The sequence below is a fragment of the Zea mays genome, chromosome 5 (assembly GCF_902167145.1).
Source record: "Zea mays cultivar B73 chromosome 5, Zm-B73-REFERENCE-NAM-5.0, whole genome shotgun sequence".
Classification (NCBI taxonomy): Eukaryota; Viridiplantae; Streptophyta; class Magnoliopsida; order Poales; family Poaceae; genus Zea; species Zea mays.
The window spans coordinates 39,339,198-39,366,847 of NC_050100.1; the positions used below are offsets into that span (position 1 = coordinate 39,339,198).

The window sequence follows — 27,650 nt, forward strand, 5'->3', positions numbered from 1 at the left end:
ATTTATTGTTTCGATGGTGAGAGCATGGATGTGTAAGTTTACAGAATGACCATAAAATTCAACATCATGTATTTGGCAAGATCAAAACACGAGACTAAAATCTTGTTTGGAAGCAACCCATTTTTTTTAAAAAACCAATTTTTATTTTTTAGATAGGAGAGGCTAGCTTCTTAGTTTTAAAAAACCGTGAATCCAATATCTTTAAACTAAGACATAAGCTGCTATGTTTAGAACCACCTCAGTTTTTATAAATCAGTTTCTTAAAAACTGAGTGATTTCAAACAAGCCCTAAGTGTTTTTTGGAACATACAAAAATCTTGTTCCCATGCTTTTTCTACATAAAGTTGATACTAATTCACGTGAGATTCTGATGTTACACAAATCCAACATTTTATTAGCCAAACAGGAATTATCTGCTATCGCAAATGTATTTAGATTCTAAATAAACATTTGGTATATCAGGTTTTGTTCTTGCAACAGTGGCCGCAGATAATTTCAGGTTCTAGACTGACTTGTTTAACCAATTTGAGGTGAGCATGTTGCTTATGCCTTTTTCTTGTTGCAAACTAAAATGTAAAACTTGATTAGTTAAAGACTTATTTAAGAGCAAGGACCAGATAGGATTAAAGAGGTTAAACTTACCTTGCTATTTAAAATTGAATAGCAAAAAAAATTCAGCCTCTCCAGTATCCTTGCTCCCAAAGTAATACGGTCTCCATTTCCCATTACATATAATTTAGCATTTCTACCATTAAAAAAGGGTGCTTCGCGGAATAATACTAAATAGCACAGTTCTAGTTGCTGTTCCTCTAAAACAAGATAATTTTTCCGTTAGATAATTTTTTTCTCCTGTTGAGACGCACGGCATGTTTGTCTTAAAAAAGCAAATAAGATATTGCTGAGCACAAAAAAACATAGAAGCTATTAGTGGATTGCTGGACTAAGAAAAAGACATTTTTTTTCCAATACGAAGATAAGTGGTAATAACGACGTCTGGACTCTTAACTACAATAATAATAAAAAAAGCATTCTTCAACAAGCAACCGGTGTGCCGGGCTGCACTTCAGTCAAAGGGAAAGCTGCAGAGGGTTCTTATTTTCCTTAAACAAGTTACTTTTTAACGTCTACATAACATGTATGAAACATCTAAATACGGAGATCCTTGATTCCTTGTTACCATGCGATCGAATGGATGCACAGAGCCAGCACTCCATTTTTTGTTAGTAATGTCCTCTTCGAGGGATGTAAGATCCACTTGGAGGTGTAGGCGCCCGGTTCCCTGCGTATTCATATGTATTTGCAGCCTGCAAGGACAACAAAAGTTAATCAAGACATACAGGCAACCACATCCTCCTTCCGTCCCAAATTAAAATTCGTTTTAGTTAATTAATGAGTTCATACAATATTTGAAGGATGTCTTTTTTGTGTCTAGGTTCATCTTCATATATTTGAATATAGACTTAAAAACCAAGAGATAAAACAACTAGTATTTTGGAACGAAGTGAGTACTTCATAAAGATGCACCAAGGATTTGCAAACATCAGAGAGGTGACATTAAGTAATTACTAGAATGTGGTATCACAATGATACATGCTCATTCGGGGTGCCCAACTCTAGACGAAATGTGAAGGACAGGCAAAACTAAGGGTGCAAAGTGCAGGTCATGCCCTTGATACATAAATATGGCCAAGCATACTTCAAATAGTTGGAATGGAAACCCCTAACCCTAACTCAGGGTTGGGAGAAATAATAATAATAGATTCAGGTTGTTGGGCCTGCCCATTACACAGGGATAAAACTGTAATTGCAAGGGGCTAACTCCAAAACCCTAAACTGGTACTCTAACACCCCCGCAGTCTCAACTCTATCATGTACAGATATTGAGACGAGGTTGAAAACCGATGAATACACTCGACAGTAAACCCTTGGTGAAAATGTCGGCGAACTACAGCGTGGTGGGGACAAACGTCCGGCAGTGACACTCGCGGACGAAGTGCAGATCAATCTACACGTGCTTCATGTGCTGATGCTGCACGGGATTGGTGGAGAGGTAGACCGCGCTGACATTGTCGCAGTAGATAAGGGTGGCGCGCTGAAGGAGGTTGTGGATCTCCTGGAGAAGCTGACGCAACCAGGAGGCCTCTGCCATGTCGTTGGCCACAGCGCGGTACTCAGCCTCCGCGCTAGAGCGGGAGATGATGGGATGCCGCTTGGCGGCCCAGGAGACGAGGTTGGTGCCCAAAACACGACATAACCGGAAGTGGACCAGCGCCTGTCGCGACAACCAACCCAGTCAGCGTCGGTGTAGACCACGAGGTCGACATCAAGGGTCAGAGTAGAAGGTCGTAGTCGAGGAAGCTAGAGGTAGCGCAGGATCCCCTTAAGAGTGGTGAGATGGGGCTTCCGCAGGGTGTGCATATGCAGGCACACCTGCTAGAGGACGTAGGCGATGTCGGGCCTAGAGAAGGTCAGCTACTGGAGGGCGCCGGTCAGGCTCGTCGTCCTCAGAGAGCTTCGCCTGAGTGTTGACAGGCGTGGAGTAGGGCTTGCAGTCAGACATACCAGCCCGCTCCAGGATGTCGATGGCGTACTGGCGCTGGTGGAGGAAGAGACCCTGAAGCCGGCGCTCGGCAGTGATGCCGAGGAAGTGGTAAAAGGGCCCCAAGTCCTTCATCGCTAACTCACATTGATGGGCGACGATCGTGCATTGTAGAAGGTCGACGGTGGATGTCATGAGCACAATATCGTCGACGTAGAGCAGGAGGTAGACTATGTCGTCACAGCATCGTAAATAAAGAGAAATGTGACCGACTTGGTCTCGACGAAGCCGATGGAGGCAAAGTAGGAGCGAAGCGACTGTACCAGGCCCACGACACCTACCAGCGCAGCCGTACAGGGAGCGGTTCAAACGACAGACCAGATCTGGACGAGCGGTGCCGACGAAGCCAGTGGACTGGCTGCAATAGACAGTCTCGGTCAGAGTTCCGTGGAGGAAGGCATTCTTTACGTGGAGCTGATGGATCACCCAGTCCCGGGAGATGGCAACGACGGCTCGAACAGTGGCGAACTTGACAACGGGCCTGAAGGTCTCGTTGTAGTCCACTCTGGGGCGCTAGGTAAAGCCCCGAAGGACCCAACAGGCCTTGTAACGGTCGAGGGAGTTGTCTGAGGCCAGCTTGTGCCAAAAGGGCCACTTGACGATAGCAGGGTCCTAGGTGTGGTTGGCCAGCAGGACCGCGTACTCCTCCGTAGCGTGACGCCAGTGGAGGTCGACGAGGGCAGCGCGAACGGAGGAGGGGGCCTAGGAGGCGTCCGAAGGAGTGACAGCTGTGTCAACCGCCAAGATCACCCGGTCGGCGGGACAGAGAACACCAGTTGTGCGACGAGTCACCATCAGGTGGACGTGCTTAGGGTCACGGTGTATGGCGACCGGGTGGTACACGAGAGGCTCGATGCGGGTCGACGGTGCGTCGGGAGCCGAGGGAGTGGCCCGCTCGCGGTGGTGGTAGACGAGAGCAGGGTCGACGAAGCGAGCCGCATTCGTCGACAGGGCCAGGTCAGGAGCCAAGTGGCCCGCTCGCAGCAGTGGTAGACAAGGGCGGGGTCAGCGAAGCGGGCCACGCTCGTCGACAGGGCCGCGCATGGCGCGGGAGGGCCCAACGGAGCCGCGCGTGGCGCAGGCGAGGTTGACGGGGCTACGCGGGAGGAGGCGAGAGCCGCGCGTGGCGTGGGTAGAAGGCGAGAGCGGAGGCGCCGAGGCCGCGCATGGCGCGGGTAGAGGCGCGAGCAGAGGCGTCGAAGCCGCGCGTGGCGCAGGCAACAGCGCAAGGTGGGGCGCCTAGGGTGGACGGGGAACCGGATCGGACTCAAGGAGAGTTAAGATCGATGGGTGGGAAGGAGCCAGCAAGTGGAAACACATCTTCGTCGAAAATAGTGATGAGAGATGAGTATGCGGTGCGAGACGAGGTCAAGACAACGATACCCCTTATGGTCAGGGGAGTACCCGAGGAAGAGGCAGTGAGTGGAGCGGGGGTATAGCTTATGGGGAGCGGTGGCGGAAAGTGTTGGGATAGCAAGCACAGCCGAACACGCGAAGGTGGTCGTAGGAGGGGGTTATGCCATACAAAGCGAAGTGGGGAGTGGGGTGGCTCACCGCCTTCGCGGAGAGGCCGTTGAGATGTGTGGCGGTGTTCAGGGCCTCCGCCCAGTAGCTAGAAGGGAGAGACACTTGAAAGAGAAGGCAGCGGATCATGTTGGTGGTGTGAATGATGCGTTCGGCCCAACCATTCTGGGGATAGGTGTAGGGGTACGAGAGAGACAACTGGACGCCATGGGTGCGGAAGAAGGAACGAGATGCGTTGTTGTCGAACTCGCGACCATTATCACACTAGAGAGCACGGACTGGGCGACGAAACCGAGTAAAGACCCAGGCGAAGACGTGGGTGAGGGTGGTGAACGTGTCGGACTTCAGCCGAAGAGGGAAAGTCCACAGGAAATGAGACGTCATCCTGAATGACGAGGTAGTATTTGTAACTAGAGAAGCAGATGATAGGAGAAGTCCAGAGATCACAATGGACAAGATCAAAGGGCTGAGCAGCCCTAGACGTGGAAGTGGAAAAAGGAAGACGAGAGTGACAACCGAGCTGACAAGCATGACAGAGACGCTCAGAGGAGCCCCAGGTATAGGAGATATCTGAGCGACTGGAAAGCTGGGACATCACGTCAGGTCCAGGGTGCCCGAGACGATGATGCCAAATGGCGGAGGTGGTGGTAGTAGCAAGAGCATGGGAGGAGGGCTACGTAGTGGGGAAGTGGATGGCAAGTGAATAGAGTAGAGGGGGTCAGAGTTGTCGCAGCGAGCGAGTACGACACGAGTAGGAAGGTGGCGTATGGTGAGCCCCCAGGGATCGAACTCCATAGAACAGTGGTTGTCACTAGTGAAGCGACGAGTCAAGAGAAGGGGATGAATCAGACCGAGAGCAACGAGGATGTCGTTAAGTAGAAAGGTCCCGAAAGAACTGATGCACCTACCGAGGTGACCTGGAGGGTGGAAACGTTGCCCACCACGATAGAGGGAGGATGTAAGGGGTGTGGTGGGTGGGAGTGGAATAACGAGCTAGTGGTGGGAGTGGTGTGGAAGGAGGCTCCAAAGTCCACGGTGGGAAAGGGAGAGGGTGGTAAAGCCACAAGGTGCGCGAAAAGAGCCAGGGAAGGTGCCCCGACAAGGTCAGGATTAGGGGAGGGAGACAACAAGGTCTCGATCACCAGGGAGGCAATCACAACTCTGGGGAAAACAAGCAGTCCAGGCACGTGGCGGCCCACATGTGGGTGAAGCTCGACGTAGACATGAAGGACAAGGCGCATGGCGCGATCGAAGGCCACAAAGGTGGGAACAAGCTAGCTGTCGTGGAATACGCGCACAACGATCCCGACGAAAATGGGTGAATCCAGGAGGGGGTCGGGGAAGCCAGGGCCCACTGGAGCAGCAAGAGAGGTAAAGCTCATAGATGTGGGGGTGAAGCCATGAAACAGGTGAGGGGAGGCATAGCGAACGCAGGGGAGGCAGGGATGGGAGAAGTCCAAGCCGTGTGCGGACTAGGACTGAGAACCGACATGGGGGCGATGCCGAGGAGACCGGGAGCTACAGAAGCGGTGGGAGAGACGATGGGGGCCACCATAGAGGGAGTAGAGCATGCGGTAGGGAAGATGTCGGGGGGAGGGCTGCGTAGGGTAGACACCGTAGAGGGGAACAGCGGTGGTCTAGGAACCAGCAGGGGCACTGCGACCACTAGGGGTTGGGTGCCTACCGCCTGGCCAGCTGGGGGCTGGGACAAGGCAGCACCTAGGCGGGAGGGTTAGTTGGAGGAATGGAGCTTGAGCTTCTGGGAGGAGCAGAGGAGCATTGGACACGGCGTCGCCAAAACCGAGCAGGGAGAGGCGCGAGCGCCAGGGGGGCGACCACTGGTGAAGGCAAGATGAGGAGTCGTGCGTGCGCGGCCTGGGGGCACGGCACATCGACGCGGCCTGGGGGCGGAGCCCGTTGGCCTGTTGGCTGCTCCAGGGGTCGCGGCCTGGGGGCGGCGCCTGGACCCTGGGGAAGGGAGGGGGCATGGCAGCGGCGTCGCAGGAGCACCAGGCGGGGGTAGCCGACGATGGGAAGGGGCCGACGACTAGGGAGAGGGGCCCAGCGGCTGGGGAGTGGGGTGGGAGGGTGGGGAAGAGAGAGAAACTGGCTCTCGTACCAAGTTGGAATGGGAAACCCCTAACCCTAACTCAGGGTTGGGAGATGTATTAATAGACTCAGGTTGTTGGGCCTAACCCATTACACAGGGGTATAATTGTAATTACAATGCGCTAACCCCAAAACCCTAAACTGGTACTCTAACACAAATTATTGATGTCGATATATTGACATGACTTACCTCATAGCCAGCATGGCTTTTGTAACCAGAGTAGGCTGATGGTGGCGCTGTTGTTTCTCCCAAGAAAAAGAAAAGAAAATATTAGAACAAATTTAATATTTTAAAACAAATATGTATGAAATTTGATGCTGATCTTTTCTTATGTTATCAAGCACATTATTATAAATAAGAATAAAATTTTGCAGAAATTAGTTTACACATTATTTGCTCACTAGAATAAAAAGATGAAAAATATTTGTATCCGGATTTTATATCTATCATTTGAGAAAATATATGATAAATTTGAGATTTACTTTTATAAATCTTTACAAGCTCAACGCTAAAACGAATACAAATTTGTATAGCAGATTCTATATCCTAATTATTCACAATCAAAGAAAAAAGACCAAAAAATTGATATTCGAATAAGTATCTATTTTCATCCCTATTAAACAACATACTAAAATCTTGGGATAACTGAAAACAGAGCAGATAAGCGCAGACCCAAGATGTTCCGCAAATTTTAGGGGAGGGGCATCAGCACAAGAAAATCATATTCCAGTAAACAAATTCTCAAATTAAGCGTTTACTGGCTGAAGGTAGAGGAGCTCACGAGAGTATAATTATAATGGCACCTCAGTGTCGGTGGTTCAATAATTAGCAATTATTACTCCCTCAATTCTAAATTATAAGTCATTTGGCTTTACTAGGTTCATAAGTTTCACTACATATCTAAGTATATTGTGTATCTAGAGGGATAGCAAAAGCTATGTACCTAGAAAAGACAAAACAACTTACAGTTTGAAGTGGAGTAGTAAAATAGAATAAGTATTGAATCTTTACGGTCCTAATCATTCATCATTTCCTACTACATCTGAAGTTTTCATACTATTATTAATATTGTTAATTAACTACGCTTATGTTGTGTCAACTTAGCAGGTCCCAAGTTCTGGTAAAGGAGGGTTGTGATAGATTTTGCTAGCCAACATTAAACCTAGCCATTCTTATGGAGACCAAACCCAAAAGAAATCAATTGGGGCATAACCATCTTAGCAACACATTAAATTGGCTATAGGTATAACATTGGCGACACATCGTGTCGTGATCTATGCACGGTGTCAAGTCAGCAAGGATTGGATCGCTATTTCCTTAATGGCGCGCTACATCAACGTCCGAGTGTAGTGAAAACATGCAAGGGTCTTCACAGTATCGATAGGTGAGAAGGGTAAGAAAGCTAGTCAAACCAACTAGGATCCATTTAAGGGCTTGTTCGTTTTGATGTGTATCCATGTGTATTGGATGGTATCGAGTCGGTTTAAATCCATAATAGGTCAAAATACATCTCAATCTCACCCAATCCACTCTAATCCACATGGAACGAAAATAACCGAACAAGCCCTAAGTAGTTGAATTCAGAGTCGCTTACATCATCCTTTTCTTGTGATTTTATGGCCTACAGTTGACTGGTTGGTTACCCACTTTCCCTGACATAATTTCTAAAACAACTACCAAAAAATCATACAATATTGCTTAGAACTTTCATATTCATACGACATTTCATATGTGATCTTTAAAAACACTGACATAGGTCTTTAAATGGTAACACACCTAAAAGGTCACAAGATGATTTCAAGATGCATAAAGGAGATGCCAGGTAAATCATAAATAAATAATTAATGCTTTAATGTGTATAATTATGAAGATTAACACAATATGTAATTTGCAAGATCATACCTCTAGCATAAGGATGGACATCTATAGGATGGATATCATACCGTGCAGTTCTGTGAGATCATAAAACATAACTGAAATTAGGTATAACTAATCCAGATCTCAAGTTCCCTATGATCATGTACTGCAGAGTGTAGAATGGGACTATTTCCTCTAATAAATCTTTAACATTTAGCGCTTTTTAACATTTAACACTTTAGGTCACGCAAGCAGCCTTGGCATGGATATACGGGCTTTCATGCCAAGGTCAATGGTGTAGCATGGTTTGTCACAATGTTTTCAAGTCGAACGACTTGCTGGTAGTTCTGGCTGACCAACTTGGACGATTAATCGGACGACTTGGCGATTAATCGCGATTGGTCCAAATCGACTTGGAAGATTAGCTGTGATTCATTGGACGACTTGAAAACATCAGTTTGTCAGTAGTCACTAAGGCCTTGGCATGGCAGTCCATATACCCAAGCCATCGGCCTTGACTAAATCCCTTTTTGGCCCATATAACAACATTGGCTGGCATGGATGCTAGAGCTTTAAAAATTGGTCGAACAAAGGTTATTATTCAAATAATCTATTTAAATCAGTTATATAATAAAAACAAATCTAAAGCTGGTCATAATCGTTGCATGCACAGTAAACACCAGTGTTGTAGCAGCAGGTTCACATCTATGCCACATTGATCTGCTTGCTGATTAAGCTAACTTATTATGAGATTAGGAAGCTAGGGATGCTATTGTCAATTTTGAGTTGGATCCAGTTTCTTAGCTATTTGGCTACTAAGTAATCCTCTTGATAAAAAACGGCAGACATTTAATGAGGCAAGCAAGGATGAAGAAGGGAAAACCTCCTTGATCCAGGGCTCCCCCTTCCAATCCATCTTTTACTCCCTCCCAAATCCCAGAAAGCTCAGACAGATAGATAACAAGAGAAAAATGGAGAAGGAATTAACCTCTGTCGATTATATGCATCACTGCCATTATCTCGAATCGCAGGCGAAATGAATCCAGCATGAGGTTCCTAAAAGGCCATATACAAGCATGTAAATAAAGAACAAAGGAAATCTGATGATGAGAATAAAGATGTCAGATGTATAGCTTTTAGTAGTACCAGATCAGAGGCATATGATTTAGATCTTGAACTTCCACCCAAATTACCTGCATATTCATGCATAAAAACCAGTTTTTGTTAATCAATTAATGTGCAATAGACTAAAGGTTTTTAATCAGGAGAGAACATACTATTGCCACGTGCTTTCTTGAGAGCCTTTTCGTTTAAATATAAACTTCTGTTCTCACTGGCTTTCCTTTTCCCTTTGGAAGTGTTAGACGTTTGCAGTACTGCAGCACTCCGATGAGTTAGCTGGCTCTCATCAACGTTACCTGCACAATGATTAGTATAAGAAATAGTTTTCTTCATAAAAAGATGGCCGATGAATTATGAGAGGGAACATACGATTATTTATTGCTTTCTTCAATGGTTTTTGGTATACAGAGGCATGTTTGTTTTTTCCAACTTTCCTCTTGCCTTCAGAAGATTTGGAGGTTTGTGGTACTTCGGCAGCACCTTGTGAGGTTAGTTTTGTATCATTGTCATTTGGTAATTTACTTGATTTTTTCTTCTTCATAATTGCCTCCTTTGTCTGAGATGTAAGTTTGCTCTTGTCGCCTTTCTGGAATTTATGTTGCAAATCGATGTCTACAAGAATCTTCTCTGTGTGGGTTTTGTCCTTCTCGGTTGCGGTGGCAGCATTTGAAGGTGCAGCACTATTGACCTTTGAAGCACTTTTTGGCCAAGCAAGATATGCACACAACTAAGTAATGAAAGAGATTGTCCATGTCAGCCAGTAATTCAGAACAACTGAAAGGCTTGAGAAAACAGGATATATACCTTGAAGCTTCCATCAACAATATTTGCTTTGTTTATTCCTGTCACACAAGCTAACGCACCCTTCCTGGATGAGAATTCAACAAAAGAAATTGTTTCATTTTCCATATTCTTTGATATCTGGAAAACATCAGCTTTCAGGATCTCCCCATATTCTTCACAGTATTCCTTAACTTTATTTTCATCCCAAGAAAGAGGGACATGTTCCAGGTATACTATTTTTGCCTACAAATAATATTAATCAGTTATGAAGTGAAAAAATGACAAATTGTTAGTGTCTGATAATCTTGGAGAAACTTCATTTACAAAATGCTGAAAGATAGTAATAAGTACACCTAATTTGTTAGTTGACAATTTGCATATGAAACATAGTATAGTGTGGCATATATACCTTTTCGATTACAAAGACTAATATATAAAATCTGTCATATTTTTCTTCAGCAAAGATTATATGGATGGCTAGTAATCACAAATCTAAAATGCTTCAGAGCACTTTCTACCCAATAACGAGTCTCACAGTTGACACAAAAAGCTCACACATGTGACATGAATGCTGCATAAGAAATATGGCTCGAGCACCTACAGCCACTGAATTTGTTGATTATCACAATAGCTTATAAGCAGAATGAGAAATACACATTATAAAATAAGATCGCATCACAATATGCAGTACTTGAGGAATTCAAATATGGCAGTGAAGAGTTAATGCTAACACTATCCAACAGTGCTAAAAGGATGTTCGATCTGGTAAGCTTCATCAGCACACAATAAGTCCTTGAGGAAAGAACTATTGGTTCGAGCATTCAGTAAGGTGCACACCATGGTTTTTAAGGCGTCGCCTAGGCGACGTCCAAGCGCTCAAAAACTCTGGGCATCCAGCGTCGCCATGAGGAGGGAGCTTGAAGGAGAGGGCGGCGGCGCTGGATGGGCGGTGGCAACGACTTTGGAGGGAGCTCTAAGGGTAGGGGAGCGGCGCTGGAGGGAGCTCAAAGTAGGTCAAGACAGGTACGGGATTAGGGGTGACAATGGGCTCTAAATTTTACACTACAAAATGTAAGGATCGGATCGGATTAGGATCGGGCTCTATTTCTATTCATTTTTGAACTAAAAATAATTTAGGGCCCTAACAAATTGTGAAGAAACATTTGGATCGTGATCCATTACCACCCCTATATGGGATGGATGGCCATATGGGCTGAGCTGGTGGGCTGGCAGGCCTTTTTTTCCTTCCCCTTCCTCTTCTCTTTTTCTCCCTTCTCCCTCCCTCTCTTTTTTCTTGTGCTCCCTCCATCCTGCTGCCATTTTATTCCTTTATATGATAATAAGGCATCGGCTTGCCTCGTATTGTCGTCGCCTAGGCGTCCGGAAGGTGGTGGAACGCCGCACCTCGCCTTAACGCTTTAAGAACCATGGTGCATCACAAAGGAACTACAGATTCTGTAAAAATGAGAAATATAGGACAAATAGGCTTGACAGCCTTGACATATGGGTGGTTTCAGAACTTCTCAAACAAAATGACTATGTTACTACATGCTATAACTACCAATACAATACAAATGCATGCATTAAGCTGCGGTACATGCATTCCATTATTTCATGAGCAGCAGTCAACGGATACCTGGGCATATATCATTGACCTGAAAATGTCATGTCAAGGATCAAGAACTAAAATAGGAACAACCAGCCCTCATGGTATTTAGTATTCCTGAAAAAAAATCTCGTGTTTCTCGGATGGCAGGAAGAAGAAGCTCAATCGGAGCCTCGACCGAGAAAGGTCACGAAAGCTAGTCCCCCGTGCAACATGAGGGTCCGCCCTCTATAGGCCAGATCTTCACTCGTGCTTTGAGCCCTCCTAGCCCCTACACGAGGATCTGTCCCCCATAGGTCAGTCCATCTCATGTGCACAAAAACAGGGAAACCAGCGAGTGACCTTTTTTAACCTCGGTCTGAAATTTGCTCCTACTAGCATTCGAACTCATGACCTAAGGAGTGCTACTCAGACCACCTAACCAACTCGGCTAGAGGCCCTTTCACATCTCCTCGTGTTTCTCATCCACTCTCGGGTTACGACTCGGCTGTGCACCACCCTGGATGGGCATTTGCAGAGTGGACAGCTTGAAGCGGCCCATTGATGATGGGAGGACAGGGTTCGGGGGTTGCTCGGTCGAGACCATTGTCAACTTGTCATGACCTTCTATTAATATAATACCGTGACTACGCGAGGGTGATCTTACCCTCCCCGGGTGAATTTTTTCATCCAAATGACAAGGCCTAGGTCCAGACTTCAATCCAAATGACAAGGCCCAGGCTCAGGCCCAAGCCCACGAGAAAAAAAAACATAAAATGTAGTAACACCCAAGTCAGAACAAAAATGTAGGACTAGGGAGACCTGAAAATCTAATTTCTATAGCCACGAAATCAGCATCCTATAAGATTTTTTGGTCACAAACAAAATAAACAAGTTCATATCATAGGCGAAATACTGAAATAGTGCCACTTTGCAAAGTTTTCATTTAACCTTTCATATCCCCAGCTACTAGAGAAGCTTCTGCAGATCATAGGGAGGTTACCAAAATGAGATTCAAGTTTTTTCCGGAACAAATTTAAAAGTATCAACCAGAAACTAAACAGACTATTAATGATGTCTTGTGTCAATACGTTGTGCTTAAGTTAACACACAATTCATTTACAGCAAGCAAGAAATCCACCAAACATGAGGTACCATCCATCCTAATAAGAAATTTTGAGTTTCTCCTAAGTCAAACTATTCTAAGTTTGGCCAAATTATAGATAAAAATATAATTAATAAAATATATTTCATAAGGGTATTAACATCTAGTATATTTCAAGGGAGTAGATTATGAAAATATATTTCATAATGGACCTATTAATACTCGTTTGATATAGTAAATACTATTGTACTTTTCTGTAAACTTGGTCAAACATAGGACAGGTTGAATTTGGACGAACACAAAAAGTCCTGATATTCTGGGACTGAGGGATTAGCTATCAATAAGGGGAAATGACATAATAAATAATCAAACTATTCCAGATAATACTCTCAAATAAATTTCGAATATATGAAACATAAAGCAATGCATACCTGTATAAGTCTCTTGGATGATTTTGTGGGGGTTCGATAAAAGGATACTTTAGCGCTTCTATCAGTACCAAAAATAGCATCGGATTTCATTAAGCGACGAAGTGCTGCTCTAGCATAGTAATGTGAGGTGAACTTAAGAAAAGCAAACCCTCGGCTTCCTCCCTTGTAACTGGGAAAGCTTATCTCACACTCTTGAATTCCAATACTTTTTAGGGTGTTCAACACCTAAAGAGTTAAACAAATATAAAGTAAATGTTAAAAGTTCTACAGCAAGTGGTGATTTGGAGGATTCTGCACACTTATTCCAAAGAGAATACAATAAGTAAAATAAATAAAAAATGGATGAAGAATTAAACACCAACTTTGAAAGAAAAGAATTCAGTGTAGAAACAATATCGTGTTTTAAAAAGTCTTTTTCAATGGTCCACAATGTAAATGAGCCTTGGCATCTCAGCATTTAATCTCAATTTTCATTTTTTTTCTAGATTCAACAATAGATAACATTTATGCAATCAAACAAGTTGCACTTCTGAATTTATCATTTTATCAACAATGGCTATGTTTATCAATGTATGGGGAATTTTAAATAACATTTCAGAATACCAATAATTGTAGTACTATTGAAAAAGTTGGCCTTCAACTTCTCAAATGTTACTTATCATTCTATCGACAATGCCTATGTTTATCGATGTATCAGGAATTTTAAATAACATATCTGAGTACCAAAAATTGTAGTACAACAACAACAACATAGCATTTCATCCCAAGCAAGTTGTGGTAGGCTAGAGTTAAAAACTAGTGTTTTCAAGTCGTCCGACTAATCGTGATTAGTCGGCCTGGTCGGTTTCTGTAACCCGATTAGGTGTAGCGAAGCGATTAGGTGTCCTGGTCGTTCGGTCGTCCAACTAGTCGTCGCCTAATCGCGACTAGTCGAGCGACCAGGGCCTGTGGGCGACCAGCAGGAGGGGAATTTGCTGGGCTGCTAATGGGTTGCGGCCACTGGCCCATTAGGGCTTCTACTGCAACTTCTAGCAGTCATCCTCTCCTATTTTCTGCCTGCCCTTTCTTTCACGTGCCGCCTCACTGTTTGGTGTTGCATCCTACCACCGCCTGGTTCCTCGCATTGCCGCCCCCTCCTCACTGGTCGGCCAGACCTCGACGCCGGCTACCCCTCCTCCTCTGCCCCGAGCTACCCCTCTGCTCCTTTTCCTCTGCCATCGGTTGCCCCTCCTCCTCTACCTGCTCCAGTTCCACAGCTCCAGTCCATAACTCTAGATCACCGGCGGGCGGCGGCTGCTCCAAATCACCGGCGTCTCCAACACCAGTGACGAGATGAGCTCGTCATCTCAAGATTCACCATGCTCCCCCTTCTTTGTAGTTCTGTTTTGTGACTCTGTCGGTGTCTTTGTGACTTACCTCTATCGGTGCCAGTGCCTAACTAATGGTTGTTGCTGCTCTAATCCTAAGGGGTCGACTAATCGCCCTGGTCGTCGCCTAATCGTGACTAGTCGGCTGGTCGGTCCCAGGGTTCGACCAGGCGACCAGGCGACTTGAAATCATTGTTAAAAACCCAATAGAACCCACAAATCATGGTTCGAGCACGTGTATAGTTGTTTTCCATGCACTCCTACTCAAGGTTAAATATTTGGATATATCCTATCCTTTTTAAATCTCCTTTTACTACCTCTTTACATGTCAACTTCGGTCTTCCTCTCTTCTCATTGCTATCATGCCTTAGGATTCCACTATGTGCGCCTCTGAATGTATCCACAAGATATCTCTAAACCATCTCAATTGATGGTGGACAGGCTTTTATTGAATTGGTGCTACATCTAGCCTATCACGTATATCATCATTCCGGACTCGATCACTTCTTGTATGGCCACAAATCCAACGCATTTTTGCAACACTTATCTATTGAACATGTATCTTTTTCTAGGTCAACATTCTGCACCATACAACATAGCAAGTCTAATAGACGTGCTATATAACTTGCCTTTTAGCTTTTGTGGTACCCTCTTGTCATATAGAACGCCAGATGCTTGACGCCATTTCATCCACCCTGTTTCAATTCTATGGCTAACATCTTCAGCAATATCCACATCTCTCTGTAGCATTGATCCTAAATACCTAAATGGCACTACTTGACCTTCCAAACTACTATCTCCTTTCTCGTGTATAGTGCCAAAATCACATCTCATATATTATGTTTCAGTTCTACTAACTCTAGAACCTTTGAATTCTAGAATCTCTCGCCACAACTCTAGTTTCCTATCTTTACTCCTTCCTGTCATCAACCAGCACTACATCATCCGCAAAAAACATACACCAAGGGAAATGCCCTTGTATGTCCCTCGTGACCTTATCCATCACAAAGGCAAAAAAATAAGGGCTCTCAAAGTTGATCCAGTTAACCTTCTTAACAAAGGTTGTTAATACAGTATTCCACTGACAACATTAAACAATAATCATTTCAGCTCTATTTATCTATACACCAAAAGAACATTAACATAGTCGTTCACACCCTTCACCTCGTTCCCGCACCTGAGGTACCGGTTTAGTCTGCCGCTCCTACAATCAGTCTCCTCGATCTCTAGCTCTGCCACTCTTGGACTCCCACTCATGTGCCTAAAAAGAACAAAATGCCTCTCATGTCACCACTATCCCCTTAAATCACAACCCCCTCATGATCCACACCTATAGCTAGCCCAGCCTGCTTGTGTCACCCCACCCAAGTTTGGTTTTTCATCCAACAAGTTCATGTTTTCTTCCAAGGACCCCACACCTGCTTGATTATTGTGACATGCTCAAGGCCACACAAGCCACACATGGTCCTACCCCACAACACCACCACCATATTACAAACACCCAGAATCTGTAATCTTCTCTTCTCTCTTCCTGCTTATGGCCAGTCGTCATCGATGTTCTTGGCTCGGTCCAAGGAATGTGTCGTGCCACCATCAACTTATCAACATTGGATGGGATCATGCTACACCACGTGGTGGATCACCATCCCCGATCCCATCTACTTCCACTACTACTGCAATGTTTTGTTGCTTCCTTTAGATTCATTGATGCATGGATTGACCACATCATAAAGAAATTGTATTGCTTGTTTCATTAATATTCACATGCACAATTGTTTGCCTGAAGTTAAACTTGGACGAAGAATTTTTCCACGTTTCAGTTCTTGCAAGTCTAAAAGAAGAAAAGATGGTGACGGGACCTAAGCATGTCCAGTTTGTCAATGAGTTTTGCATCAAAGAACCTCCAAAAGTAGGTGCATACTCCATCCCCTGCTCGTTGCTCATTGTATCAGGTTTTTTATTCACATGCCACCGACTACAAGGTGTCTATCTCATGCATTTAAAATTGACTCCAAGTTCTTATTCGCGTGTAGGTTAAGCATTAAAAAGACAATTCTTCCTACCATCGGTATGCTACTTAATCTCCTTTGTTTAATCCTTGTAATAGTTTGTTCAAGTAGTCGAACAAACTAGGACCCATTTATAGTAGCTAGAACAGAAGATCACTTATAGGTAAATTGAAGATAAGTTAAGGCAGTTAGTTGGGACAATGACTAGGAGGCATGTGTCAAGCGCCTCGACGCCCAACGTCGCTGGACCGCGGCTACGCAGTTCGTAGTCGCGCTCCAGACCTTCACCGTGAGGGATTCCTCACCGGTGGCTTGAGAGAGGCAAGGGAGAAGAGCAGTTTTGGATAATTGATCTTTCTTGATTATTTCCCAGCCTATTACACGGCATATATATAGCCTCTGGTTCAACCAACCTTTCCTATGATTAAGGCATATGAAAAGGAAACTAATCTTAACCAATCTCTCCTATTATTAAGGCATATGAAAAGGAAACTAATCTTAACCAATCCCTCCTATTATTAAGGCATGCAAGAGGGAAACTAATCCTTATCTTTCTAAACTTAGCCACTGATTGTGGCGCCTGCCTTGGCTGCGCGATCTGCAGCCCTCCTGGCGTCACGACGGCGCCTGTAAGTGCGGCCGTACATGACAGCATGTAAATAACTTATGCGTCCAAAAGATTAAGTGAAGGCTCAGAAGGTAAAGGAGGTGGACAATACCAACTTGAAGCTTTGGTACACCGAGACAGCTACAAACAAGAATGGAGTATGAGTTTTGATTGATAGGTCTCAAGAACGGTGTGGTGGATGTGAGGAGGCAAGGATATAGGATTATCTTAGTCAAGCTTGTCATGGGTGATTTGGTCTTGAACATAATTAGTGTGTATGCCCCCTAAGTAGGCCACGACGAGAGTGCTAAGCGACTTTTCTGGAAAGACTTAGATGGCTTGGTTAGAGCTATACCTATTAGTGAGAAGCTTTTCATAGGAGACCTCAATGGGCAATTGGGCATGTACCTACAAGTGCAGGTTTTGAGGCGGTTCATGGAAGTTTTGGGTATACTAGTAGTAGGAATCAGAAGGGAGAGGAAGTCTTGGACTTTGCGATAGCTTTTGACCTGTTGATAGCCAACACCTTCTTTAGGAAGGACTCCCATTTACTGACCTATGGTAGTGGCCAACACTTAGTCAGATTGACTTTATCCTCACAATAAGAGGATAAACAAGCATGCTCACAAGAGGAGAGGACAAACAAGCATGCTTGGATTGTAAGGTGATACCTAAGGTGTATGTTGTCTCTCAACATAAGCTTGTGGTGGCTGTCTTTTGTTTTCAAGTGTGTGCCTGTAGGGATAAACAAGCAAAGATTGTGAGAACGAAGTGATGAAAATTGAAAGGTGCGAAGGTAGAAGTTTTCAAGTAAAGGACCATCAAAGAGGGCACTTGGAAAAAAGATGAAGTCGTCGGGTGGCAGGCATCGGGGTCGAGTTCAACAAGCAAGAGCTGGGAGGCAGGTCCATCAAAAAGGTTACGAAATCCTTGAAGATCATCTCTAACTCTGACGATTTTAGCAATGAGGCTTTTGAAGAATATGTCAATCTGTTCAAGCACCCCCTTCCTCAGTGCCATGTGGAGGCCCTCTCAGCCTTGTTTGGCTGGAGTCCCCCGCAGAGGTTAGGACAAATTAGTGCCTTGCCTCACTCTTTCTTGGTTGTATTCCTGTCGTTTTGGTTATGGATCCTTCAAAAATCTTGATATGGAATGTAAGGGGGTTGAACTCGCTGGTGCGCCAAGATTCTGTGCATGAGATGGTGGACTCCTCTAGGGTGGATGTGGTCTGTTTTCAGGAAACTACAATGCAGTCCTTCTCAATTCACACCATTCTTTCCCTGCTCGGATCAGACTTCAGTTCATACATTTGTCTACCTTCTGCTGGGGCTAGTGGAGGTATCCTTGTGGCTTGGAGAAGACATGTTGGGGTTTCAGGCCAGAAAAGACAAGACACTCACAGTGTTTCAGTTCAGTTTTGCAGTGAAGATATAAGTGCGTGGTGGCTTACTTGTGTGTATGGCCCTCCAAGAAATAGTGAAAGGATAGTTTTTTACAAGAGCTCAGAGATATTAGAATTGCTTGCCCTGGACCTTGGATGATAGCTGGAGACTTCAACCTAATTTTTAAGGACTCTGATAAGAATAATGCAAATCTGAATAGAGTCATGATGAGAAGGTTTAGAGGGCTGATCGAGGATCTTGCTCTTAAAGAAATTCCTTTGCATGGGAGGAAATTTACTTGGTCCAACCATCAAGAGACACCTGTTCTAGTCAAGCTAGACCGAGTTCTTTGTTCAGTTGACTGGGAACTGCTCTTCCCCAATGTTTTACTTCAAAGTGTTGCTTCCCAGGATTCTGACCATTGCCCCTTGCTTTTGGGGCTTAGGGATAATAAATCTGGAAAACGAAGGTTTCACTTCGAATCCTTTTGGACCAAGCTGGATGGTTTTCAGGAAGTTGTTCATTCTTGATGGAATGCTGTGATACCGGTCCCTTGCCCCTTTAAAACTGTAGAATTGAAGCTCAAAGAAACCGCCAAAAGGTTGCAGGCTTGGAGCGAAAAGAAGGTTGGTCACGTGCATTCTCAGCTTGCTTTGACCAAAGAAGTTCTCCACAGACTTGAAATGGCTCAGGATATTAGAGTGCTCAGTCAGGCTGAGATTTGGCTCAAAAATCGGCTGAAGAAGCAAGCTTTACTGCTTTCCTCTCTCAAGCGCACCATGGCTAGGCTCAGATCTAGAATCTCCTGGTTAAAGGAGGGAGATGCTAATACAAAACTGTTTCACCTTCATGCTCGTCATCGCAAGAGGAAGAATTTTGTGGCTAGGCTGGTGGATGGGGATCATACCCTAACAAGTCATGCTGAAAAGGTTGCTTGTGTGGATCGCTTCTATACCAACCTTATTGGAAAATGTGTTGATCGTGATAGGGTGATTGATCTTGAAGCCCTGGGATTGCCTTCTTTTGAGCTGTCTGAGCTTGATGCCCCCTTTTCTGAGCAAGAAGTGGAGGATATCATTAAAAGGATCCCTGCTGACAAGGACCCTGGGCCTGATGGTTTTACTGGTCGCTTTTACAAGGTATGTTGGCCCATTATAAAAGTTGATATGATGGCTGCAATCTCCGCTATTTGGGGTAGGAAGTTTGATAATTTTGGGCGCCTTAGTTCTGCATATATAACCATGATCCCAAAGAATGATGGAGCTGAAATGGTGAAGGATTTCAGGCCTATCAGCCTTGTGCATAGCTTCGCTAAGTTGATCACAAAGATCCTAGCCAATAGGTTGGCTAAAAGGCTTAATGAGATGGTGTCACCTAACCAGAGTGTGTTCATTAAAGGTAGATTCATCCAGGACAATTTTATGTTGGTTCAACAAACCTCAAGACTGCTTCACCAACAGCATAAGGCTTCTTTGCTCTACAAGTTGGATATTACTAAGGCTTTTGACTCGATTTCTTGGCCTTTCCTGGTTGAAGTATTGAAGCAGCTTGGTTTTGGTCAGATTTGGAGGGATATTATTTGTGGTTTGTTGACCTCTTCCTCTACTCAAGTAATGCTGAATGGGTTTCCAGGATAGCACATCATCCACCGGAGAGGTCTTCGGCAAGGGGATCCCCTATCTCCTTTATTGTTTATTCTTGCCATGGACGTCCTGGTATATATGTTTTCCAAGGCAGAAGAGGAGGGTTTACTCCAGCAGTTATCCAACAGGAAAAGGCTCCATCGGATCTCCTTATATGCCGATGATGTTGCCCTTTTTGTTCACCCATCAGCAGCAGATTTATCTATCACTCTTGGCATTCTTCAGCTTTTTGGGGATGCCTCTGGGCTGCACAATAATGCCCAGAAATCTAATGTCATTCCTATCAGATGCTCAATGGAGGATATGATGGAAACCCAAGGTCTGCTGCCTTGTGGAATATCTTCGTTCCCCTGCCGTTATTTGGGTCTTCCTTTATCCTTGCACAAGCTGTCTAGGCAGCACCTCCAACCGTTTATTGATAAAATTGCTGACCAACTATCAAATTGGAAGGCAGACTTATTAACGAAGGCAGGGAGAAGAACCCTAGTTCAGCATGTTCTTACCAGCATGACGGTTTATATGGCAATGGCAGTGCATATCCCACAATGGGGTTTAGATGCCATTGACAGATTAAGGAAAGGTTTCCTCTGGCGAGGTCGAAAAAAGGTAAATGGGGGGCACTGCCTTGTGGCTTGGAGAAAGGTTTGCCGCCCCCTTCAGCTTGGTGGGCTGGGTATCTCCAGTTTAAAAGAACTCTGCTGGGCCCTTCGAATGAGATGGCTATGGCTGTCTAGAACAGACCCCTCTAGGCCCTGGATTGGTCTCCCAATGAAAATCCCAAAAAAGGCCACTTCCTTCTTTAATGAGGTAGTGCTCACTGCAGTTGGTGACGGGGCCAGCACCAAATTCTGGAAAGACAAGTGGTTACATGGAAAGAAAATTGCAGACCTAGCACCTAGACTCCTAGCTACAATTCCTAAGTGGATTGTGAACAGCAGAACTGTGATTAAAGCTTTGACTAACAGAAAATGGATTGTCGATATAAAAGGGGCTCTCTCAGTGGGTGTGTTGATTGATTACCTTCAGCTATGGGAGATGCTCTCAGCCATTGAACTGCAGCCTGGAGTTGAAGACAGACATATTTTCAGTATTGCCCCAGATGGAATGTATTCTGCAAAATCTGCTTATAATGGACTGTTCATGGGTTCAGTTTCCTTTGGACACTTCACAAGGGTTTGGAAAACCTGGGCCCCGCCTAAGTGTCGTTTTTTCATTTGGCTTGCTGCCCATAATAGATGTTGGACAGCAGATCGTTTAGCTAAGAAAGGCCTAAACCACCATGAGAAATGTCTGCTTTGTGACCAAGCTGAAGAAACCCTTGATCATCTTCTGGTGGCTTGCTCCTTCTCGAGAGTCTTTTGGTACCAGCTTTTCCAGAAATTTGGCCTTCACTCCCTAGCTCCCCAGCCGGCGGTCACCTCCTTCTTGAATTGGTGGGAGGAGGTTTCAGAGGTGGTCTCAGGTGTCACCAGAAAAGGCCTTAACTCCCTCATTATACTGGGTGCTTGGACTATTTGGATTCATCGAAACAAATGTGTCTTTGATGGATTGTCGCCTTGCCTCACCTATATCCTTGCTTGGGCAGACGAGGAGAGAAGTCGTTGGGAGGCAGTTGGGGCGAAGGCCCTATGTTCTTTGGCTGCTTCTGCAGCTGCTCCCTAGAGTGGTGTGTTGTTAGATGAGTTCTTTTTTGTATGCTATTTTCTGGCCCCCGTGAGGAGGCCTGCTGTTGTTTGGTCTATTTTAGACCTTTTTCCTATCTTCTTAATATATAAAGGGGCGCAGCTCTCTTGCGCGTTTTCGAGAAAAAAAAATGATGCAAACAACATGTGGGAGAAGATGCAACCTGCATTTGGAAGGCGGTCTCAGAGGTGTGTGGAGTAACCAAAGGGAGTGGAGGAGAAATGCATTCGAAAGGTGGCCTTAGTGGTGTGTGGAGTAACCAAAGAGAGTGGAGAAGCTGAAGATACTTGGTGGTGGAATGAGGAAGTCCAAAGGGCTATTAAGGAGAAGAATGCTACAAACGTCTGCACGATGACAAGAGTATAGTGAGAGTTGATGAAAGTCAGGCAAGAGTAAATAGGAAACGAGAGTTGTGGCGGGAGACTCTAGAATCCCAAGGTTTTAGACTTACTACAACTAAAACAGAATATGAGATGTGATTTCGGCACTACACATGAGGAAGGAAATGTTAGTTTGGAAGGTCAAATAGTGCCCAGGAAGGGCACATTTAGATATTTAGGAATTAGGATCAATGCTACAGAGAGACAAAGATATTGATGACGATATTAGCCATAGAATCCAAGCAGGGTGGATGAAGTGGCGTCAAGCATCTGGCATTCTATAAGACAAGAGGGTACCAACAAAAGCTAAAAGGCAAATTTATAGGACAAATATTAGACTTGCTATGTTGCATGGTGCAGAATGTTGAACTACAAAAGGACGACACGTTTAGCAGATAAGTGTTGCGTAAATGTATATCTTGCGTTGGATTTGTGGCCATACAAGGAATCGAGTCTAGAATGATGATATACGTAACTAGATAGGGGTAGCACCAATTGAAGAAAAGTTCGTCCAACATCAGTTGAGTACAAGGGATCGAGTCTAGAATGATGATATACGTAACTAGATAGGGGTAGCACCAATTGAAGAAAAGTTTGTCCAACATTAATTGAGATGGTTTAGACATGTCCAACAAAGAACTTCAGACGCATCAATGCGTAGTGGGATCCTAAGGCATGATAGCAATGAGAAGAGGGGGAGGAAGACCGAAGTTGACATAGAAAGAGGAAGTTAAAGGAGACTTGAAAGGGATGGGATATACCCAAAGATTTAGTCATGAATGGGAGTACATGGAAAATAACTATGCATGTGTCTGATCCTTGACTTGTGGGTTCTATTTAGTTTTTAACTCTAGCCTATCCCAACTTGCTTGAAATAGAAGGCTTTATTGTTATTGTTTTAGTAGTCTGATCACCAACAACTAAGACCTCTTATTTGGCCCATCATCTAGAACCATCCTTGGGGAGTCATCATTTATCTTTTGTAATGACGTATTACTGGACTTTGAAACTGCGAAATATAAAGATGTCTAATTTTGTGTAGTAAACTAATAAAAACGCTGACCTGTTGGGGGTTCCTCGGGCATTGTATTAAGACATTCTTACCTAGGTCCAGAAAACCCCGAAACCCTGCCCCACCCATACACAGCAGCACCGTAGCCCATGTGAGAACAACCGTGACCGAGGCATTGTAGGGGCCTCCCCTACAGTATTTCCATGTCAAAAAAATCGTGACCGGGGCCGGGCCTTAAACCTGTGCTTTGGCATAGGACAAATGAGTGCTATTCAAACTTCACATTGATATCCGTTGGCCATTGATGTCTTTAGACAATGTTATCACCAAATTAATGCTTCATAATGAAAATATAAAATCTTCTTTAGGTTTGATTTGCATTATGTGTGTGTCTGTGTTCCTTTTGTTGCACTGATTTTTTTTACTCTCATTGCTACGGAACGTCGAAGATCTATTTTGTATATAATCAAGGTAAAAAAAATAAAAAAAAAACATGAGCTCATGGTGGTCTGACTCAGCGCTGGCAAATTAAATAAACTGGACAACTGAGACTATTATATAGATATAGAGCTATTTTTTGTACCTTTAACAAAACTGAACAGTTTGACAAATTTAAATTTGGACAATAGTGTTCTTACAAAATCGGGGCACCAAAAAATCCTTCTATTTAAATCCAGGTTCCTCTGAGGCAGCACAACCACATAGGCACATACCTAGTACTGAATGTTCTGATTTCAAAGATATAGTTCAATCTATAACCATAGCAGTGATTAAACTTGCTAATTTCCCTCCTATCCAATTTTGCAGATTATATAAGGAACAGCCATATACTCAGGAGCTCAATCGAAGTGTGTCATACCATACCTGATCTCTGGTCCAACCCTTGCAAATGTTCCCCAGGTAAAGGGTATTATTATCTTGACAAGCAGATACCCTGACCATTTTTCCTTTTACCTGGTGAAAACAATACATAGTATATTACACATTAAGAATTGACATATTAAATGGCTATAGAGGGGTTGTCAAATTCAGAACCTCAATTCCCTCCTTAAATTCAGCAAGAACCTTCTTTGCAGCTTCAATACTTGTGTAACAAACAAATGCAATGTCTTGGTTCTTTCCAGTTGATGAATTTTTAATTATCCTAACAGATTTGACCTCCCCTGATTGAGAAAAGGCCATAGCAATGTCTTCCTTGACACAATCTTGAGGCAAGTCATCAACAAATATTTCAAGACCTCCAGCAAGTTCAGAGTTCTGCATACCACGACTTCTGCTTCCACCACTATCACTCCCACTGCTCAATTGATCAGCATCTTTATCATCTGCATGAAATCAAAGGAAAACTTTTACTACTGAATGGTTCACTATTAGGGCACAGACATATGAATACAACCAGGCATGCACATATAGCATTAAGGCCCTGTTTGGCATGGCTCTGGGGGCTCTGGATCCTCTTCCACTGTAGTGTTACTGTCTGTTATTGTACCAAGGAGCAGTTTTGATTCCTAAGACAAAAAAAGAACTGAGAAAGAGTTCTAGCTCCACCTTGCTACAGTGTAGCTACAGTGCACAGAACTGCAGGGAGCTGCGTCAAGCGGCCCCTGTGTATAAGGAAAAACTTAAGAAAAGGCTACATCGCTAAAGAGATCTTAATATTCTTAGATGCAAATTACAATAAAAAGCTCAGCAGTTGTAACCTTATTTAGGTGGGATGAAAAGCTTTGGATGCTGCTGTGTTACATTTTTTCCTGATACTATAGATATTCTAACAGAGACGAAAACAAAAACGAACACACCAACTTTTCACATACTTTGAAATCATGTTAAGGGGCCTGACAAGGAAATGTTTGATAAATTGCATAGAGGTGAACTCAATCTAAGCAGGTCAGCTATGGTTTGATCACTCCAATCCCTAAGTTAACTGAAGCCAATACCATCAGACAGTGAAGACCTATCTGCTTATTGAATGTGGATTATAAGTGGTTTGCCAAAATTCACACAATGAGGTTGACTCCTTTGGTGGATAAATTAATCACCAGAAAATTAAACTACGTTCAGACCTGGGGGTGTATCTTGCAGGAGTTTATTCTCTTATATGAAGTTCTACATGACCTCAGAGTGAAAAAATAAGAGATTAATCTTGGAAGTGAACTTTGAGAAGGCCTATGATAAAGTACGGTGGATCTTTATGTTAGAGGTGTTACATATTTTTCCCAAACTTTAGTTGACTGGATGAAGCAAATTGTTTGGAGGTACTGTGGGAATAAACACAAATGGCACACATGGAGTGCATTTCAGGACATACAACGGGTTGATTGAAGGAAGAGGACCTTTTATTTCCATTGCTGCTTAAACTTTCTAGTGAGTCTGATTTGGTATAGGGAGGCTTATATCATTTACAGAATGCTGATGATACTGTGATCTTCCAGAAGTTGGATGACCAGAATATCGACACTAAGTTCTTGCGGTTATGCTTTGAGAATATATCTGGGGCAAAAAAATAATTTATAAACAAAGTTTTTGTATTGGAGTGTCAGAAGAAGAGTTGTAGTCATTTTCGATGATAAAGTGGGAGAATATAATATGAAGTACCCAGCAATATATATAAGAAGGAAGAAGTATCTGAGTGATGTAGATTTTTATAAAAGGAATAGCAGATATGGTTCCCAATTTTTTCAGAGGTTTGCATTGGATTAAAAAACTATTGCAAAACTTGGGTGAGTGGTCCGAGTTTATGTTTTAGAAAAATTTTGGGTGCAACAGAACAATTAGAGTGCCAAGAATTTGGGGAGTTAATGGACACAATGGAATGAGTGAGGGTGAACACATAATGAGCTGAGCTTTGGAAAAATCTGGATTGTTTTCTACATCCTCAGATTACAAGGCACTGGTTTTTTTCCAGGAACCATAAATACAAGGATGGTAAAAATGTAGAAGCCAAATTTGCCCATAAAAGTAAGGACCTTTCTGTGCAATGTCATTTATGATAGAATTTAATAGGCAGAGAAAGTGTTTAAGAAGCATTGCACATTGGCATGGAGTATTAAGTGTAAACTCTGTGAGCAACCTTATACAGCAGGCCATGTTATTTCTTGGTGTCCAATTGCTAGCTTTATGTGGAGTGTGTGCAAAGACGGGATGGGATGGCAAATTCTCCTAAGGGTGTCGCTGGATGGCTGAGCAACCTGCTTGGAGCAGGGCAAATGCCTTTAGAAACTTTGAAGGGGCATGATTTTAGGCAGCACTCTATCTCAGTCCAACCAACAAAATTTGGAGAAGTTAAATCATTATGCTGTCATTTAAGCATCAGTTATCCAAAAGACTCAATAATCATAACCAAATAAGAGCAATATGCAGAGTCTTATAACAAAGGCTAAACGCACTCTTTGAATTTATCATAGTGTATATTATTTTCTCACACCACTCCACCGGGCTCAGGACCTAAAACTAGCACTACAACCCATACTAAAGGAACATAAATGAACAAAAAGAATGCCGCACTCAGAACCTGAAAACTATCACTCAAACCATACTAAACAAACAAAAACGACTAGCATTTACGTACCGTTCGCCTCCGACCCATCCACCAAGCCTTCCTCCGCAATACCGTCGCCCTCCTCCTTCAACTCTTCCACCTCCTCGGGGTCCTCTTCCGATGCCTCGGGCTCCTCATCCAGCTCTTCCTTCTCCCCCTCTAGCTTTTCAGGTTTGACCTCCTCCCCAGGCTTCAGCGCCGCCAATGGCTCCATCAACTCAGCCTCTTTCCCATTCGCAGTTTCCGTCTCCTCCTCCACCTCCTCCTCCTCCTCCTCCTCCTCCTCCTCCTCCTCCTCCTCCTCCTCCTCCTCCTCCTCATAGTCATCATCATCACCAGGATCCTCCTCCCGCGCCGCCTCCTTATCCGGCTCCTCAACTGGAGCCGCGGCCCCAACCTTCATCTCTTTGCCCTCGACGCACTCAACACCTGCCCCAGCACCGGCGTCGGCTGTGGTTTCTCCCTCGGTGATGGTAGGCGCCAAAGAGCTGCCATCGTCGGCGGCTGATGTGGTCATTCCGGCTCGTAGGCCGTGGTACGGTGAGGTTAGGGTTTCTGATTCGACGGAGAGGATAGGTAATTGGAGATGGAGATGGAGACGGAGCAGCGTGTTATTGCGCCTTCTCGACTTCACTAGAATGCCTCTCTTTTTTAAATCGGAACCATCGAGATCTTGCTTTCGTATGAAAAAAAATGCCTACAAACAAGAATGTTTGCAGTCCCTCACAAAGAGGAAGATAGGCTCTATTTGTATTAACAATAACATAACTAAAACATTATCTAGTAGACCTGTAGGTGGGGTCTATCCTCCTTTCTGTGAGAGACTGCAAACATCTGTTTTGCAGCCGGGCTGCATAAAAAAATTTCCTTCGTTAGGAGCCGCATTTTACTGTTAGATAAAAAACTAGTACAA

The 27,650-nt window shown here is 44.1% G+C and overlaps 1 protein-coding gene across 1 annotated transcript; it reads right to left on the reverse strand.

Annotated features, from left to right (window-relative positions):
- Positions 1–936: 936 nt before the first annotated feature.
- LOC103626258 (heterogeneous nuclear ribonucleoprotein Q) lies at positions 937–27,449 on the reverse strand. Its single transcript, XM_008646653.3, has 12 exons — positions 26,768–27,449; positions 24,235–24,524; positions 24,064–24,153; positions 13,117–13,341; positions 10,017–10,238; positions 9,582–9,939; positions 9,368–9,508; positions 9,237–9,283; positions 9,079–9,146; positions 8,136–8,185; positions 6,423–6,469; positions 937–1,304 (listed from the first exon to the last, which is right to left on the reverse strand). The coding sequence occupies exons 1-12, from the start codon at positions 27,252–27,254 to the stop codon at positions 1,221–1,223; spliced, it is 2,109 nt and encodes a 702-aa protein (XP_008644875.3). The 5' UTR covers positions 27,255–27,449; the 3' UTR covers positions 937–1,220.
- Between the last annotated feature and the right edge of the window lie 201 nt (positions 27,450–27,650).

What these genes read in the sequence shown, in the direction of transcription:
- LOC103626258 (XM_008646653.3), bottom strand. Translation starts at nt 27,254, where the DNA reads ATGACCACATCAGCCGCCGACGATGGCAGCTCTTTGGCGCCTACCATC. An exon ending in GGATGGGTCGGAGGCGAACG is followed by an intron (nt 24,525 to 26,767) that starts GTACGTAAATGC and finishes GATTTCATGCAG; the next exon opens with ATGATAAAGATGCTGATCAA. An exon ending in TTGTTGATGGAAGCTTCAAG is followed by an intron (nt 9,940 to 10,016) that starts GTATATATCCTG and finishes TTCATTACTTAG; the next exon opens with TTGTGTGCATATCTTGCTTG.